Below are 16153 nucleotides of genomic sequence, written 5' to 3'. Positions count from 1 at the left end.
GGGTTACCACACTTATCAATGCGAAATCGCATTAAGCCGGTCAGAAAAAATTGTCCGTGTAATAAGAGCGTAAACGACGTTGTGCGTGATCTTTGTGAGTTAAAGCTGTGTGTGGTACTGTAACTGTTACGGACAGGCATGTCGCTTACCAGGCGACTTGTTCGTTCCGTCACTTGATATTATAAGAAAAAAAAAGTATGAGATGAATTTCTCGTACGTCCTAATATGTTTGATGGTCTGACATACTTTTTCCTTTGATCGCAAAATTACCTTGTAAGTAAGAGCTGGTGGATTCTGCTGTTTGGCGATTCTGTCGAAAAGAGCGTCGCAGAGTCGAGGTATGATACCGCCTTCGTCAGGGCCTGGTGAGCCCATCATTGTATATGACTTCCCTGATCCTGAAAACAAAATGGAAGAATATATAAATACACAACCTGATTATCTGTAAAAAGAGAAAAAGGCTTTCATGAGCTGCGTGAGAGATATGGCTACTTAAAAAAGGTTACTTTGGGAAACGAGAAAATGCTCAGATAGCGTGCCAACCGACATAATCATTTCTTCACATCGTCATTTACAACACTAATGAACGTAACTTATGGTTTTGACGTTTTTTACGTTACAATGCATCACAACACTGACTGATAAATTATTATCAAAATTTCACCTATTCGTACGGAAGATACGAGTAATTACGGGAGTAAGAGAATTTCGTGGTCGTTTCGCAAGTAAATACACTTCTCAAGTATGTACTTAATACACACAGAGAATCATCATCAATGACGCCCAACTACTGGGAAGGGGTCTCCACTAAAGATAATGTTTAAGACCCTGGTCCGCAACGCTGGCCCAGTGCAGGGGATCTACAACCGTTCACCGTCTGAAACAATTACTGTCAAATAAGCAATACTCGATCAAATCAAAAACAATGTGAAGTATTATGAAGCTTCATTCGCCTCGTGTGACGAGTGTGTTAATTTGGTCGAAGTAATACTCGACCAAATTAACAGAATTTGGTCGAGTATTACTTATTTGACAGTAATTGTTTCGGACGGATGTCGGATGGATGTCGGACGGATGTCGGACGGATGTCGAACGGATGTCGGTTGAATGTTGGATGGACGTCGGACGGATGCCAGACTCCCAAGTTTGTGAGTATTACTCGACGCACAAGTTTCAAAACGATGTTGTCATTCACCTTTAGCGTCTGGTTTCTAAGCCGTCGCCCTCTTAATTGAGCAGCAAAGGCTCTCCCACAAGGCAACTAGCGCTCGCACACAGTAAATTAATTACTCCAAATATTAGTGGCCCCGTAAACTTCCGTGAATTAACAGATATATAGTTTGTAGGTTCTCTTCGACGTTTCGATCAATATATTTTTTGAAACTATTACCCCATCTTTCTCTCGAAGTATAATTAACAGTGTGCTACACAATCTGTAATGCGCTGTTAACTTTAAGCCTTTTCCATCCTATATTACATTATGGTTACAGCAATAAAGAACTGAATTGAATTCATCCATTAAAGTTCGAAAATATCAACGAGAACCGAACATTGTCACATAGTGTCCAAGGTTTCCTTTTTGACGCTAATAAAATAATAAATGGTTAAGATCAGTAGCAAAAAACTTATTTAACCACACTGTGTTTAAGTTAAAAAAGACGAACAATAATGAAGTATATAATAGCAGTAATACATAATAGTAGTAAATAATACAGTAGAGCGCGTTGTGAAAGAGTTCATCCAGGGTAGTACTGCCACCTTACCTATTTCTGCCGCGAAGCAGTAATGTTAGCATTACTGTGTTCCGGTATGAAGGGTAAGGGTGCTGGTGAAATCACAAGCACATGGGACTTGTCGACTTACGTCTCAGGGTGGCGGTGCGACCCAGATTTAAAATTTAAAGCTCTGTGTGACTTTGTAATTGTCATGGACAGGCGTGTAGCTTATCATCAGGTGCACGACTTGTTCTTCTCATCACTTGATGTTAAAAAAAAGTTTTTTTTTTAATCAAATCTAATGCTCGACAAGTCAGTTACATTAATAATATTTTTTATTCGACGGCATCTTAACGAAGGCTCGCAATTGCCGAATGGACGAGACGAGATTTGAAAGGATAATTTCTAAAAAAAATTGCGATGTCAGAAAGACTCCTCTGATTCGGGTTAGATTATAGATAGGATCAATTTTTGGTGTGTGTGGTATGGGTAGTGACTCCGGATCCATTTCGTTTCTCTGGTCTCTTTTTTTTAATGATACCAAGTGGCGGGACAAACAAGTCGTGCGTTTGGTGGTAGGTGTATTGTGTGTACAGAAAAAAAAAATTACTGAGAATGTAGGTAATACAGTATTTCCAGAGCACATAATATTACAGACAAAACACTAAACGTATTTATAAAACACATACATAACATCTTACATTACGTACGGTTAATGGTTATGGTTAGGCGTGAGATAATGGTTACTTATTAAAATTTTCTGTCTAGGGAATCAACCCACAACACCGAGATTGAACCTATTCAGGAAAGTTTATATCCCCAATTGCCCCTACCAGGAATCCAACCCGACGCCTATATCGCCACATTGCTAACCACTGGACTACCAAGAGTCCTCATATTTACTACTATTAGATAGTTAAGGTAAATTACCGGAGGGGAAGCGTGAAAAACAGTTTTGCGAGATCAAATGGTTTATGGTATATAAAATCCTGAAAGCTGGCTAAATAAAAGATCAAAAAATTAACATTACATATAATTTTTATATGTAGAGAGAATCTGCTAAATTTGAAAATTGCTTCGCGCCCGCGCCGCCCGTTGGCCGTGATTCGCCATCGGGCGCTTGTCGACGTCGGATAAGTGTTAAATTTTCTCCGCCTGTTCTTATTCTATTCATACTAATTTACAACGAGTCGGGCGAGGAGGGGCGGTCCCCTCACCTCACCTCCTAAAATGTAGGCTCGCATGGAAATAACTAGCCTTAAACGTCTACATATTATATCGCTAAGGCGCCATTAAGCTCGTAGACCGCCGAAGTCGTCTATTTATATTTTTCGTATTGAAATCTTTTGTTCTTAGCGACAGATTTTTTTTTTACAGCGACAAAACGGCTGATCATTCCGTAGAACTGCTTTTTTCATGATATTAAGTAGCGGAACGAATAATTTATTTACAAAGAGCAACTCTCTATACAAAGTTTTTTTTTTTTTTCATTCTTCCTTGGGGAATTTGTCTTACGAATGAATAGTAGAGTTTAATCAACGCGATGATTTCAAGTGTAATTTGCTTACCTTTAAATTATTTGAGTTTGAAGTTTTGCGCTTGATGGTAAACGACACGCCTACCCATAACAGTTGTAGTGCCACTCCGAGCTTTAAATCACAAAAACCTGAGGGGCACTGCCACTGCTCCCGTTATCGTGAGTCATAACTTCATAAGTTAATCAGTGCCTTTACTTTTACAAGAAACCCTTATCCTTCAAAACCGGAACGCGGTAATGTAAACATTATTCCTTGGCAACAGAAATAGGTGTGTTATAAAACATATTATGGTACTGACCTTGACACAAAAAATCTATCAGGAAAACGTATACATATGCAATTGACTGAACATTCTTTGATTAATTTTTATTGGATGTGAATTAAATACAGCTGAATAGTTTTTGCAACTGATTTGCTCGGTTATTTATTGTCATCAGTTTCCACTCTCATATTATATTCCGAATTCGAATTCCAGATTCTTTCTTGCGTTCGTTGTATTGTACCTGTATTTAAAATCGAGTTTATGGTAGTAAATGTCTATAACAATTAGTTTTTTTAATTGTAAACAGTGTACAATAAAAATATGTTTTGCGTAATGTGTTGCGTAATAAATAGCATACAAATGTGTAGTAATCAAAATTAATTGATTACTATAACAAAAAGAATGTCACAAGTTACAAAGTTACAAATTAAAATATGTTTAGTATGATGAAAGTTACGTTTTCGTTTACATTTTATTTTTTGGGTAATGTTTTGTTTATGTCATACAAATAGTTTTAATTTTACTACTGGTGTAAATTCGTTTGGTAAACCTTAATATCCAATAACTCAAAATCAAGTATTAAAAATACAGTAACATACAACCATTTAACTTCAGTATTACTTTATTCACTGTGTTTACACACTTTTACAAATAAAAAAATCGTCGAAACAACCGAACCCGAAAAATTTATGTACGTTTTTTTTGTCTCTTAAAATAATAATAACAAAACCATTTTAATCGTTTTTATAAATCATTCATTCATTTTCAAATGGTAAATACCGACCTCCAATGAAAGTTTTAAATTTAAAACCGCAAAGGAATAAAAGTAGTTTCTAATATTTTAAATTATTACAAGAACAGACAAATAAAATAGATTCTAACTCAAGTGGTATTGTAGATGTTGATAGACATTATCAAACAACTTTTGCTGTATTTAGCAGTCATAGGGATATTATAAAGTACAAGTACAATACGGGTTTCTGCAGACTTAAGTATTGACATCACAGACTTTCTTAAACAAATATGTGTGTTTTCGTACAAAGGTTCAAAGTAAACGTATTAAAAATGTATAGTAAGAAATACAGTATAGATCCGTGTTGCGAACGCAACAGTATTTTTGTAATAAAATTTAATATAACTTTCGAAGCAGTAACTAAACGCTCGTCAAGGGCGTAGGCCGGTGGTTCTATTTTGAACCAATCAACTAACACCACATACGTGTTATTTCGTCCCTACCAGAATTTAACGAACTTTTTGTATGAACTAAAAAAGGTCAAAAAGTACATTCAGTTTTGATTGTACTTCTATAAAAAACCACCACTATTTAGCAATTTAATGGCACTACTCCTGTAAACCAGTAACCCATTGCCAATTTATTCCAGTTAACTTAAATCATCTTTAATTTTACGAGCTCGTCGAGATCCTGTACATCTTCTACTTGGGTCTGGCGGCTACAATCCGTTTGTTTTCAAAGATCAGCAAATTCCTACGTACTAAATAATAAATAAATTATATAATCACACTATGTACCTAACAAAGCAAATGTTTGCAAGGTTTTCGTAGCAGTAGAGCGCCTTGTGAAAAACTTCGTCCGTGGAAATACTGCCATCTTTCCTTTTTCTGTCGCTAAGCAATAATATGAGCATTAGTGCGTTTCGGTTTTAAAGGATAAGGGAGTCACCACACTTATCAACACAAAGTCGCTTTAAGCCCATCACAAAAATCGTGCAACATCTTTTTTGCTCGTGTTGCATGGACATAAAGATTTTTCTGGTCAGCTCAAAGCGATTACGTATTGAATAAATGTGGTGAGTCCCTAAGGCTGCTGGTGAAATTGATTGGTGACTTATGTATCATGGTGACGGGTGCAGTGGCAGTGGCAGTGCCCCTCCGATCTTTCCAATTTAAAGCTCTGAGCGGCACTGTATGGACAGATGTATCGTTTACCAACCACCAGACGCATGACTTTTTCGTCCTGTTACTTGGCATCATAAAAAAAGTCTGATGGGCGTTGATGAATATCGTGGTAGTCGTATTTCGGGCCGAGTGACCGAAAGGTTGTTGAACCTAAAGGAATTCATATTAGTAACAGAGTTTCTGAGAATTGACTCAGCCGGGTTGGAAATTTAATTTTTAAATTGCGACCAAAAATTATTTAAGCTAATCTAAACTGATCAGAATGAACAAGAATACCTGTAATGCTATCGAACTCTCAATCGATGAGCAAATATTCTTGGCTACCAACGCTTACACTCAATAACACACTGAATTTGAAAATTAACATAATTTCAAAGCTACACGAAAACAGCTTAATGAACTTGCTTTTAAGGTACACAATGAGCAGAAAAACAATTATTAAAACTCACTTGTTAACTTGCTTAACTCTCACGACCATATTGAGGACGTAACATAGAAAACCACATCAAGAATACTCTTAATCGACAAGTGTGTACAAAAGCTTTGACGCGTGTTGATGAGGTGAAAGATGTGTGCCAGGAACGTAGCAAATGGAAAGCTCTCTGCGTACCTCGATTAAAAATGGGCGTGAATAGTACGTAGATTATTGATGGATTCAGGCAAAGTAACTTTGTGGAAGTCCATGTTAACAAAAATGGAAGTAAATTAATTTGCTACTCCGCGAACTCAGTCAAGAATAAATCGTGCAAACTAGCTGTGCTGTTGCGCGTATTGAATATTTTTTCATGCACTTAATTTTAGTCGCAAAAATGGGTGTTTTAGAACAGATGGAAATAATTAGGTACAACAACAGAAGTTGTATAATAAAGAAACATATGAATGTTGCATCATCACCTTTATTATGGATATTTTCGGGTTTCAACAATGGTAACACTTGGGGACGTAGGGTATAAATATACCAACTGAACGAGCTCATTCTTCGGCAGATGGTCGAGTAATCAACAGCCCCTGAGGATGCCTCATGGATATATATATATGACTACTTGAAGTGTAATTTGTTTACCTATGAAATAAACAGATTTGGATTTGAATTAATCAAATGTAAACTTTCGCAAAGGGCAGTTGAGAAGCCAGAGTGTGAATCGAAACTAATTTTCAAGTAAAACAATGAAGATATTTCATAATGGTAGTTTAATTCCCAGTTAGGGAAGTCTGGAACAGTCTCAAACAAGACCGAGATAACAAATACATTGAAACTTGCGAGCTGTGGGCTATTGTTCAAGATACATTGTTAAGGGTTTCTCTAGGTTAGGAAATAGTACCTTGTTTGGGGCGTTGCAACCTCTTTATCACAGCTAATCCATAATCCCATTTAAGTCTGTCGTTTATCACAATTAACGTTGAATACATAAATTCATTACGTCAACGACATAATAGCTGTCGTATTCAGGAGTTTATTCTTATTTATTTGTTAATTTGGAAACTTTACAGCTATTAAACTTGATTTGTGTTCTTCTAATTACAAAGTCTGTCAGATTACAATTCATTCTTAATTAATTAATAAACTGAAGTAAAGCTAAAATTAAGTTTAGGTCTATTTCTAATACAAATAGGGAGAGTTGTGAAGAGTTCATCAAGGGAAGTACTGCCACCTGCTTCTGCCGCCATAGTAATATGAGCATTACTATGGTCCAGTTTTTAATGTTAAGAGTGCAGTGAAAGTACAGGCACGTGGGGCTTGTCAATTTTTAGTTTCAGGGCGATGAATGCAATGGCAGTGCCCCTCAGATGTTTGCAATTTAAAGCTTTGAGAAGCATTGCAATTGTAATTGATAGGCGTGTCGCTTACCAGCAAGCCCACGAATTTTTCGTCCCGTTACTTGAAATAAAAACAAACATAAACAAACAAAATAACGTTTATCGACCAGGGTCATCCAATATAAGAGTTAACGTGTGAAATTTTTAAATGCAATTCACGAGTGGCACCAGAGGTCTGATTTTTCGCGTTATAGACATAAAAGTCTATGTAGTCATATGTCGAAAATCGACAATACGTCGAGCGCCCCTATTCTCCCGACTTCTGAAAAGACTTTTATCTATAATTTCTTACTCGACAATTTCGTTGACATGTCGAGTAGTGAACATCACTCGACATGGTAATCGACTTTTATTTTGGCAGTTTCATTCATATTTTCTTGTGTTGTTATTCAAATTTCGTCATTTATCATGTAAATTTTATTTACTTTTTCCAATTGAATAGTGAATGAAGGTAATTATTAGGTGTTTTAAGTGGATTAGGTTTCATCTCTCAATATGTCAGTAATGCAATGCTGCACACATTATTCACTAAAAAACTTAAAGACATTTACGGACGCTCAAAATTTGTTTAAAGCGTGTGAGAATTGAAATTTTGGCGTCGATCGACATTTTTCGTTTAACTTTCATGAAAAATCTGAGAATCAGGCACCTAAACGATTTAATAAGAAAATTAACTACGTCCTGAACGCATTTCAACTCTGAGGATCCACTTACGAAAACAGTCCAGCAAGCACATTCCATACAAATTAAGTTTTTAATTAGATTGTATTTTGGATGTTAAATAATCAAACCCGAAAATTCAATTCATATCTAAGCCACACAGTGTCAGCTTGCCATTAAGTTACATAGTGTTAAAATTACAGTGTGATGATTCAATGCGCGTTGAGTACTACACAGTCTTCAACATCCAAGGTATCATCACGGTGTATTCCCTTCGCCTTTAGCGACAGACATCGCTATACATATAATGTTTGATAACTGTTTGTGTTTATCTGATAAATAAATAAAATAAACATTCACGAATGTACGTAATTTCGAAATTAAACTCATAGGTATATGCATGCCACCACAGGGTTCCAACCGCTGACGTTTCAAAAGACAACTGTTTTCTCAATAGGCTACCTAACCACCCACTACTACTTACCATATCGAAGCCTTACTTTCTCAAAAACGTATCTTATAAAGAGTGATTTTAAGATACGTGTTTTAAGTATTAAGGAGAATGCAAAACATTATATTTATTTCAAATTTCTTATCAAGGGTGTTAGGATGCATTACTTTAAGAATAGGTAAAAGCCAGTGTATGAATATGAAGGAAATGTGACGTGAAATCAGCCTGCAAATTTGTATATACGATGCATTTGCATTTAAGTTACTTTGTGCTTTAAGATACGAGATTGAGAAAGTAAGGCGACGATATGTAATTATTCAACAACAAAACATTTTCTATTTAGTCTTACTAATTCATTCATCAATTAACTTTACAGTTATTAAACTTGACTTATTCATCCAAATTGCTCATTGAAATATAATCATCAAATTTATAAATATTCCAATGGGACTTTAAAGAGCGAATTCCTTATTTTAAAAGGTATAAGTTCAACATTCACAATATTGTTTGAATAAACATCAAATTACAAAATGTCTAAAGCGGCCGCGTGGCCCGACGGCACTATTAATGCAATTAATTAATTTTGTGTCGTTCCAAAACAGTTATCCCGTCTCACAGCCACTTCTCTAAAACACTGGAAATCAATTATATTTTGCACAGTATGGACACATTGGAAATTTATGTTTTACTGCCATGATATTCAATTATTTTTGAGAAATTACTCACACATAACAGAAAGAAAAATTCCTTCGATCTAACCATATTGTGGCTGACCAAACTGACCTACAGAACGAACCAGGGTGTCGATCCAGAACCTTACGATAACTCCGTTGTCGACCGATTCGATTTGATATCGTACGATTTCTTTTCATTTTTATTCACAACATCCGAATCGAACGTCAAACTGTCGTATTTGAAATCGAACCGAAATGACATCAAACCCGTGATATTACTCGAACTTCTCGACCGGTAAAGGCTACAAACGTTATTCAAAACACAGTTATCGAATGAAAGTTACTGAACGTCCTATTGTTTACAAAGCAAGAATGTAATAAGGAAATCTCTTATTATTTTAAATAAACTATGGATTATGTTCAATTTTATTAGTTTATTTTAATGCAAGACTAATGCGTATTGGCCTTTAAGTTCTTAAAAATGTATATAAAATGATTTTCATTTTTCTTATAATCTATTTCACTAACTAACTCCGTAAACGCTGTTGGATAACGATTTTGTATCCGAATCTGAATCGAACGTCTCACTCGGAATAGTTCGGAAAGCGCCCTTCGAACGATTCGGTTAAAGTATCGAAGAGTTTTGAATCGGGGTCCTGCAGGCCTTACGAATTTTTAAAAGATCTTTGTTTTTTGGTTTACGACTTTTCAGCCACGGTACGGCGAGGAATTTTTCTTTGTGTGCGATCTTTGTATTAATAACCAAAACTTAAACATGTTCAAACAAAACGTAACAAACGTCGTTCGACATCCCATTAGCAACAACAGCTCTAAATTAAATACAGTAAAGTTAACATTCTATTTCAAGTACGTAATTAGGTAGAGACCAATTTAAAAGTTTCGTGGAAGTGGAAAAGCTGGTATCTAATTTAGACATTGAGGCGAAGCTTAGATACAGAGTAACGAGTAGATGCAGACTAGTTTTTAATTTGATACGGCTTAGACGTCTGTGATTGCTGTGGTTCAGGCTTAGTTTGGATCATCATCAATACAATATATGTCCCACTGCTGGGCACGGATCTCTACTCAGAGTTGGGTTGCGGTCATCATTTTTATTTAACCGTTATCAAGAGATATTGTTGATACTAAAGATAATTATACATATTGAAAGTCATAGGTTATGTGACTTGCCGCCATACACAAAGTAGATTAACACTGGATAGTTTTTTAAATATTTATTGTCCATTAAATTGTACAATATGCCTCAGAGAAAATATTACATAATCAACAAGATTCAAATTAAGTAACCGGATTTTTCCGTTACAATCGTTTAAATAGCATATTCATTCACCCCTACTCCGATTCAAAGACAACCACTCCACTTATTGATTTCAACATCGGAACGTTAGTCAATAACACAACTATTGAGAAATGGATAATATAGGCTCAGTTATCATCACCATAAAGTTATATTTGCCTGAAAAACCTTACACATAGGGAGTCGAACAGCAGACGTCTCAGTTGAGAAGGACAACCTTCTTCCACAGAGCTACCACAGCCCTCACCGCACTTAGTTTGCTAGCATAATTAAACACACTTTATAAATAGGATTCCGTAACTGATTTCAGAGATCAGTGACTTCAAGGAACTTGGCTACAATATCGATTCATCTAGAGTCAAAAACCTTTCGGCAATCGGGCCTTTGTAATACGACTACAGCGGTTAACTGAGTGACTCCGTGGCCGAGCGGTTACCATGCCGGATTGTCGCGCAGAGGCCCCAGGTTCGATTCCCGGGCCGGGAGATGTGTTTGTATGGCCTACGTTTATTTATCTCGTGAGTTTGGGTGTAATTTGTGTTGTCTATGTGTGTCTATGGCATCCGCGATACAGGGTTTCCCTAGCGCGGGACTATGTTGAGTGTGTAGCATTCTACATCACCACCCATCTGTGATATTTGGTATAAGCGGAGAGGGATTCAAATTCATAACAGTCTTATTGTACAGGTAAGGTAATAGATATTTCCTCACATTTATTATTTACAATAATGTAAAAATATCATTTGAGACAGCAGAACGGATCACTACTGTGGTTTTTAGCAGAAGCTATAATAATATTAACAACGCACACACTCACAGTCCAGCACTAGAGAAACCCTGTGTCGCGGATGCCATGGACACACACATAGACAACCACAAATTACACCCAAACTCACGAGAGTAATAAATGTAGGCCATACAAATATTTCTCCCGGCTCAGGAATCGAACCTGGGACCGCTGGGTGGCAGCATGGTACCGGCACCGTTCGGCCACAAAGGCAGTCTATATAACACACAACCTTTTGTATAAAGTTTTTGTTTCACGATCATCTTAAACCTCGTAAACGACAAATTTTGAATATCAACAGGAATCTTATTACAGAATCGTATACAATATATACACTATCGCACCAGCGGCTACGAAAGGAAAAAATTGTAATAGTTTATTTTAAGTCCTTTCGCGACACACACGTTCGTCACTCATATCGGCTCAGGTCTTATTGAAAACCAGCGCTGCGTCAATTCTTATAACCAAACTTGGGACTGCATTATGCATTTGAAGCTAGTTAGAATGCAGTGGAAACTTCGCCCGGCTTTGTCAAACTATGGCAATAAATCCCGGTTAAGAAGTTTCACTGCGACATTCTTTTCAGGTGAATTTAGTGCCGGGAAAGCTGAATTTTAGCTTTATTTAGAACGATTGGCTTTCAAAACATAAACTTGTATCTACGTCTTCATTATCTTTTCAGTTTGGATTACATATTTACCCAAGAATTATTCAATAAAAAATTTTTGAATTTCCTTTTGCAAACAGAAACAGCTGAAGTAAGCTTAGAACCGGGGGGCGGTGCGAAACTGGTGTATCTTTAATATAACTTTTGTAAATATTAATAAAAAGTTATTTATAAAACGTAATTCTTCAAGTGCCGCAACTAAAAGATGACCATGTTGCGTGGGTGCATAATAGCTGAAAGACACGTTCATGAAGCTCGTAGCCATAACTCGATAGATCCGTAGCAAAGTGCTACGATAGATGCTACGCCATAGATATGGGTAGTAAACGTGAGTTATTATACTGTTTATGGTATTGAATTGAGTTTCCTTTGTAATTCTATCTCTGTAATGTGGTGAGATACCCTGTTACATGTAGGTGGGGGTATAGTTCCGTGCAGATGTCGAGATATGTGTAGGACAGATGTTGTGCAATGCAAGTAACAGCTTTGTGTCGCTCACGACTGCATAGAATTAGTAATAAACTCAGGAATTACTGAACGTTTCCTATAAAATTTATGTGAACGTTATGTTGTTTTTCTTTTGTATAATATTATTGTTGTTTTCGTTAGCGTTCAAGATCTAATTTTCAAGCGCCTGAAGTCGCAAGATATCTGCTAAATAATTGATACTATATTTCTTCGGGTATTTTATGCCAGAGAGAGACGATGCTATATATTATTCGTCATAAAACAATCGCAAAAAGTGACTCGAAATGAACACGGAATGTTGTTACGCGAATTTATAATTGCAGCAATTATTTGAGCCACATCTCATGAGCTTTTATCTTACGAGACTAGAGCAATTTGAAAAATAGTACGTGCTATATGTTACATTTATGCCTATTTACATTTATGCGTAATTTTATTCTGCACACTTTTTAGAAAGACATACTTAAATAAGCCACGCATAGTTAAGCCTAAGACTTAACTATCCGCTGTTAATTTGTCAGTCCACTGTCGCTGAAGTTTATGGGGCGATTAGCATAAACTCCCAAAGCGGGTTATTGCTTTAGAGGGGGGAAATGAGGTCTTAAAGTTTGTCCGTTTTTATGTCGCGTCAAATATAAATATATATTTGTTCGTAAAAATCGTACAGTAGTTCTGCCAGAACTATTGGTAGTACAGGATTTTTCGTTTTGAAAATAGGTGTATCTATGTGATATATAAGAGTATCTATCTGATTATTGTATATACATACAAGTATTCAATCCATCTTTTTCAGAAAAAGATAGATTGGAATGGATGGATGGATTGGAAGCTGCAGTATTTTGGCCCCGTAATGAGGGGCAATAGATACCGAATTCTTCAACTAATAATGCAGGGCAAAATCCAAGGAAAGCGTAGTCGACGCAGAAGGGAAACCTCGTGGTTGAAGAATCTGAGAAACTGGCAATGCTTTAGCACACTTTTCCTCTTTCGTGCGGTAGCTTAAAAAATGAGAATAGTCATGATGTTGGCCAACCTTCGTAGATAAGCGGCACACTAAGAAGAAAAAGATAATAATAAAGAACATTATTATATGAATATTGATTACCCAAAGATTACGCCAGAGCCTGAGTTCTTTGTTTTTTTAAGATTATAAGCAACTTGCCTACCCATAAGAGTTGTAGCGTCACTAATAGCATTAAATCGCAAAGATCTGAGGGGCACTGCCACTGCGCCCGTCACTCTGAAACATAAAGTTAACAAGTCCCATATGCCTTTTATTTCACTAGCACCTTTACTTACCTTACGAAAACGGAATGCAGTATTGGTCACATTACAGCTTGGCAGCACAAAATAAGTGCGGTGGTAGTACTTTACTGAACGTACTCTTTCACAGCGCGCTGGCCTTTATACTTTACACCGTTTTTATAATAAGTAGCATTAAATCTAAATCGTAACATCACAATGTACCTATGTCTGCCGTACCTGCTTTAGTTAAGAATTCTACCTGATATAAGGTTTGGCTATAAGCACGTCGTCAAATATAAAGTCAACTACCAACGACGTCAAAAAATAAAGGTGTGATTGAGTGAACATCATGTTGTTTTATACAATGGCCCAAGGTCCTTTGCACAGGTTGACTTATTTGTGACCTCATTGTATTGACAAGCTATTTTTGTTTTATCAAAATATTTTTTAAACTTTGTGGTACATTTTGTTTTCACTTTAATGAACATTAAGAAATAGCGTAAAATGACCCCGTGATGTCATGTCCCAACATGACCTGTGTTTACTTTATTTATGGTCTCCATTCCAAAAAGTTTATCTAGTTTGGGACAAAGGCTGTAACATCAAAAAGACTTAATTTCTTCTCATAAATGGTAACAATCGTCCCTACAAAATACAGAAATATTTTGACGAATTACTTTTTTTTCTTGGCAGGGAGCCAGTATTAATCATCCCCTATGCGGTGTCGGGAGCGGCTGCAACATGGGAGTGACGTTTCAAGGCTTGACTATATAGGTCGGGCCTTTATTAAAAAGACAATATTGGGGTTACGGTGTTCAGATGGTAATATGAACGTGATTTGTTTACATTTTTATACCTTTATTAATTTTTCGAGATTAAAACTAAAACCAAAGACAATTCAATCATTTTTCTAGTCAATTAGTTTCAACATTATTATTGACACAAACTTTCTCATAGGTGGCGCTGACAGCAAAAAGACACAATACAACATAACTGCCTCCGTGTCGGAATAGTTATCATGCTGGTCTGTCACGGAAAGGTCACGGGTTTGATTCCCGGACCGAGAGAAATATTTGTATGGCCTACGTTAATTTCTCTACTAATTTTGGGTGTATTTGTCGATATTTATGTGTGTCCGTGGCACCCGCGACACAGAGTTTCCCTAGTACAGGGCTATGAGTGTATGCGTTATTATTACTACAAAAACCTGCAGCAAGCACATAGTGAAATTCGTAAGATCTGTTGACTTGATGTATAGCTTAATTGGTAATCCTTTATCTATGGTAAGAACGGTACCTTGATGTGGCTACAGACGCTGGTTCCAATCAAGTGAGACCGAAGGATTTTTTCTTCTAGTGGAGTATTTACAAAAAAAAACATTTGAATGTTAATGTTGGGTTGATGATGATGATGGTACTAAAAACATGATGATTTCATTTTCCTTTTCAACAAGAAAATGAACCAGACAAGGAGAATGACTTGAATAGACGTTGTACGGTTAATACTGCACATTAAGTATGTCACCGCGTCAGCATTTTTACGTTTAGTTATAATTTCTATACATTTGCAATCAAGGCTTTGTCATAAGCAAGCGCGTATTTCATTTTGTAATCAAGTTAACGAAATAAATCCAATTTTTAAGATCAACAAGGATTTTTTATTTATCAACATCATTATCAAGATAGTTTGATAAGCAAGATCAAGACGCGAACAGACGTAATAAGAGAAACGTGGAGTATACTATAGTAACATCATTAACCATTTATACGGCACACTGCATAGCATGGGTCTCATCTCAGGTGACGATTTAGGTCAGTCGTAAGTAACGTAGAAATTTAAGTCACAGGTATATAACACAGAGGAATTCAATCTTTCAATTCGAGAGCAACTATTCTCTCACTGGAATGACGACAGAAATAATAATGAAACACATTATTTTCTTCTTGATTCATAATGGTCCGGCTTATGGCATTTCCAGCAAACTTTGTTGATGACAATGCAATACAAACGAGTGCAATATCTCAAAAAAGCCATATCCTAACACCGTAACATTGCAATAGTTTTATCATCTATATCCGAAAGCAACATTACTGGCATCAGGTGCGATATCCCAGATTCGACGTTAGAATAAAATCACAATAAATTCCTACATTCACATCTGCTATCGTCGATTCGAATTCAGGACAAAGAATCGCGCAATCCGGCGAACATTGAAACATACTACTTGCTTACATGTGTTTCCACTTTTCGTACAGTACAGAGAAATGGGATAAGTTGCAATATACGGACGCCAAGAAACGGGCTGGTCAATGGAATTTAAACCGTGTTAATGTTAACGAATAAAATAAAAATTGCTTTAAACAATAATAATTGTAATTTTTTTCTCATTCCCTGCATCTTCTTAGGGTGAAGCCAGATGAACGTAATTTTGTGAGTTGTGAGTAGCGTTTATTGAGATTCGTAATTTACGTTCGACTGAAATTCAGTTGGAGCGCCACACGAACGTATTTTATTGACTTGCTTTTAAGCATTTGGACGAGGTGTTTACGGCATATAGTGTAATGGATCCATAAAACACAGTGTATATTTATGAACATTACAAGATAAAGAAACTGGATACATCCAAATTTGTA

General features: G+C 36.3%; 1 protein-coding gene across 10 annotated transcripts in view; it reads right to left on the bottom strand.

Annotated features, from left to right (window-relative positions):
• The window catches only part of LOC113230554 (kinesin-like protein KIF13B), a 269534-nt gene that overhangs the window by 77924 nt on the left and 175457 nt on the right, over window positions 1–16153 (bottom strand). For all 10 annotated transcript variants that reach the window (XM_026464548.1, XM_026464549.1, XM_026464551.1 and 7 more), the window contains exon 4: window positions 271–398. In XM_026464548.1, the coding sequence (XP_026320333.1) occupies window positions 271–398 (128 nt within the window). The remainder of the gene's footprint in view (window positions 1–270; window positions 399–16153) is intronic.

This window comes from Hyposmocoma kahamanoa, unplaced genomic scaffold, assembly GCF_003589595.1.
Source record: "Hyposmocoma kahamanoa isolate Upper Pololo Valley unplaced genomic scaffold, ASM358959v1 63, whole genome shotgun sequence".
In the NCBI taxonomy this organism is placed as follows: Eukaryota; Metazoa; Arthropoda; class Insecta; order Lepidoptera; family Cosmopterigidae; genus Hyposmocoma; species Hyposmocoma kahamanoa.
The sequence above is the reverse complement of the archived record's forward strand: the minus strand, read 5'-3'. Positions and strand labels throughout refer to the sequence as shown.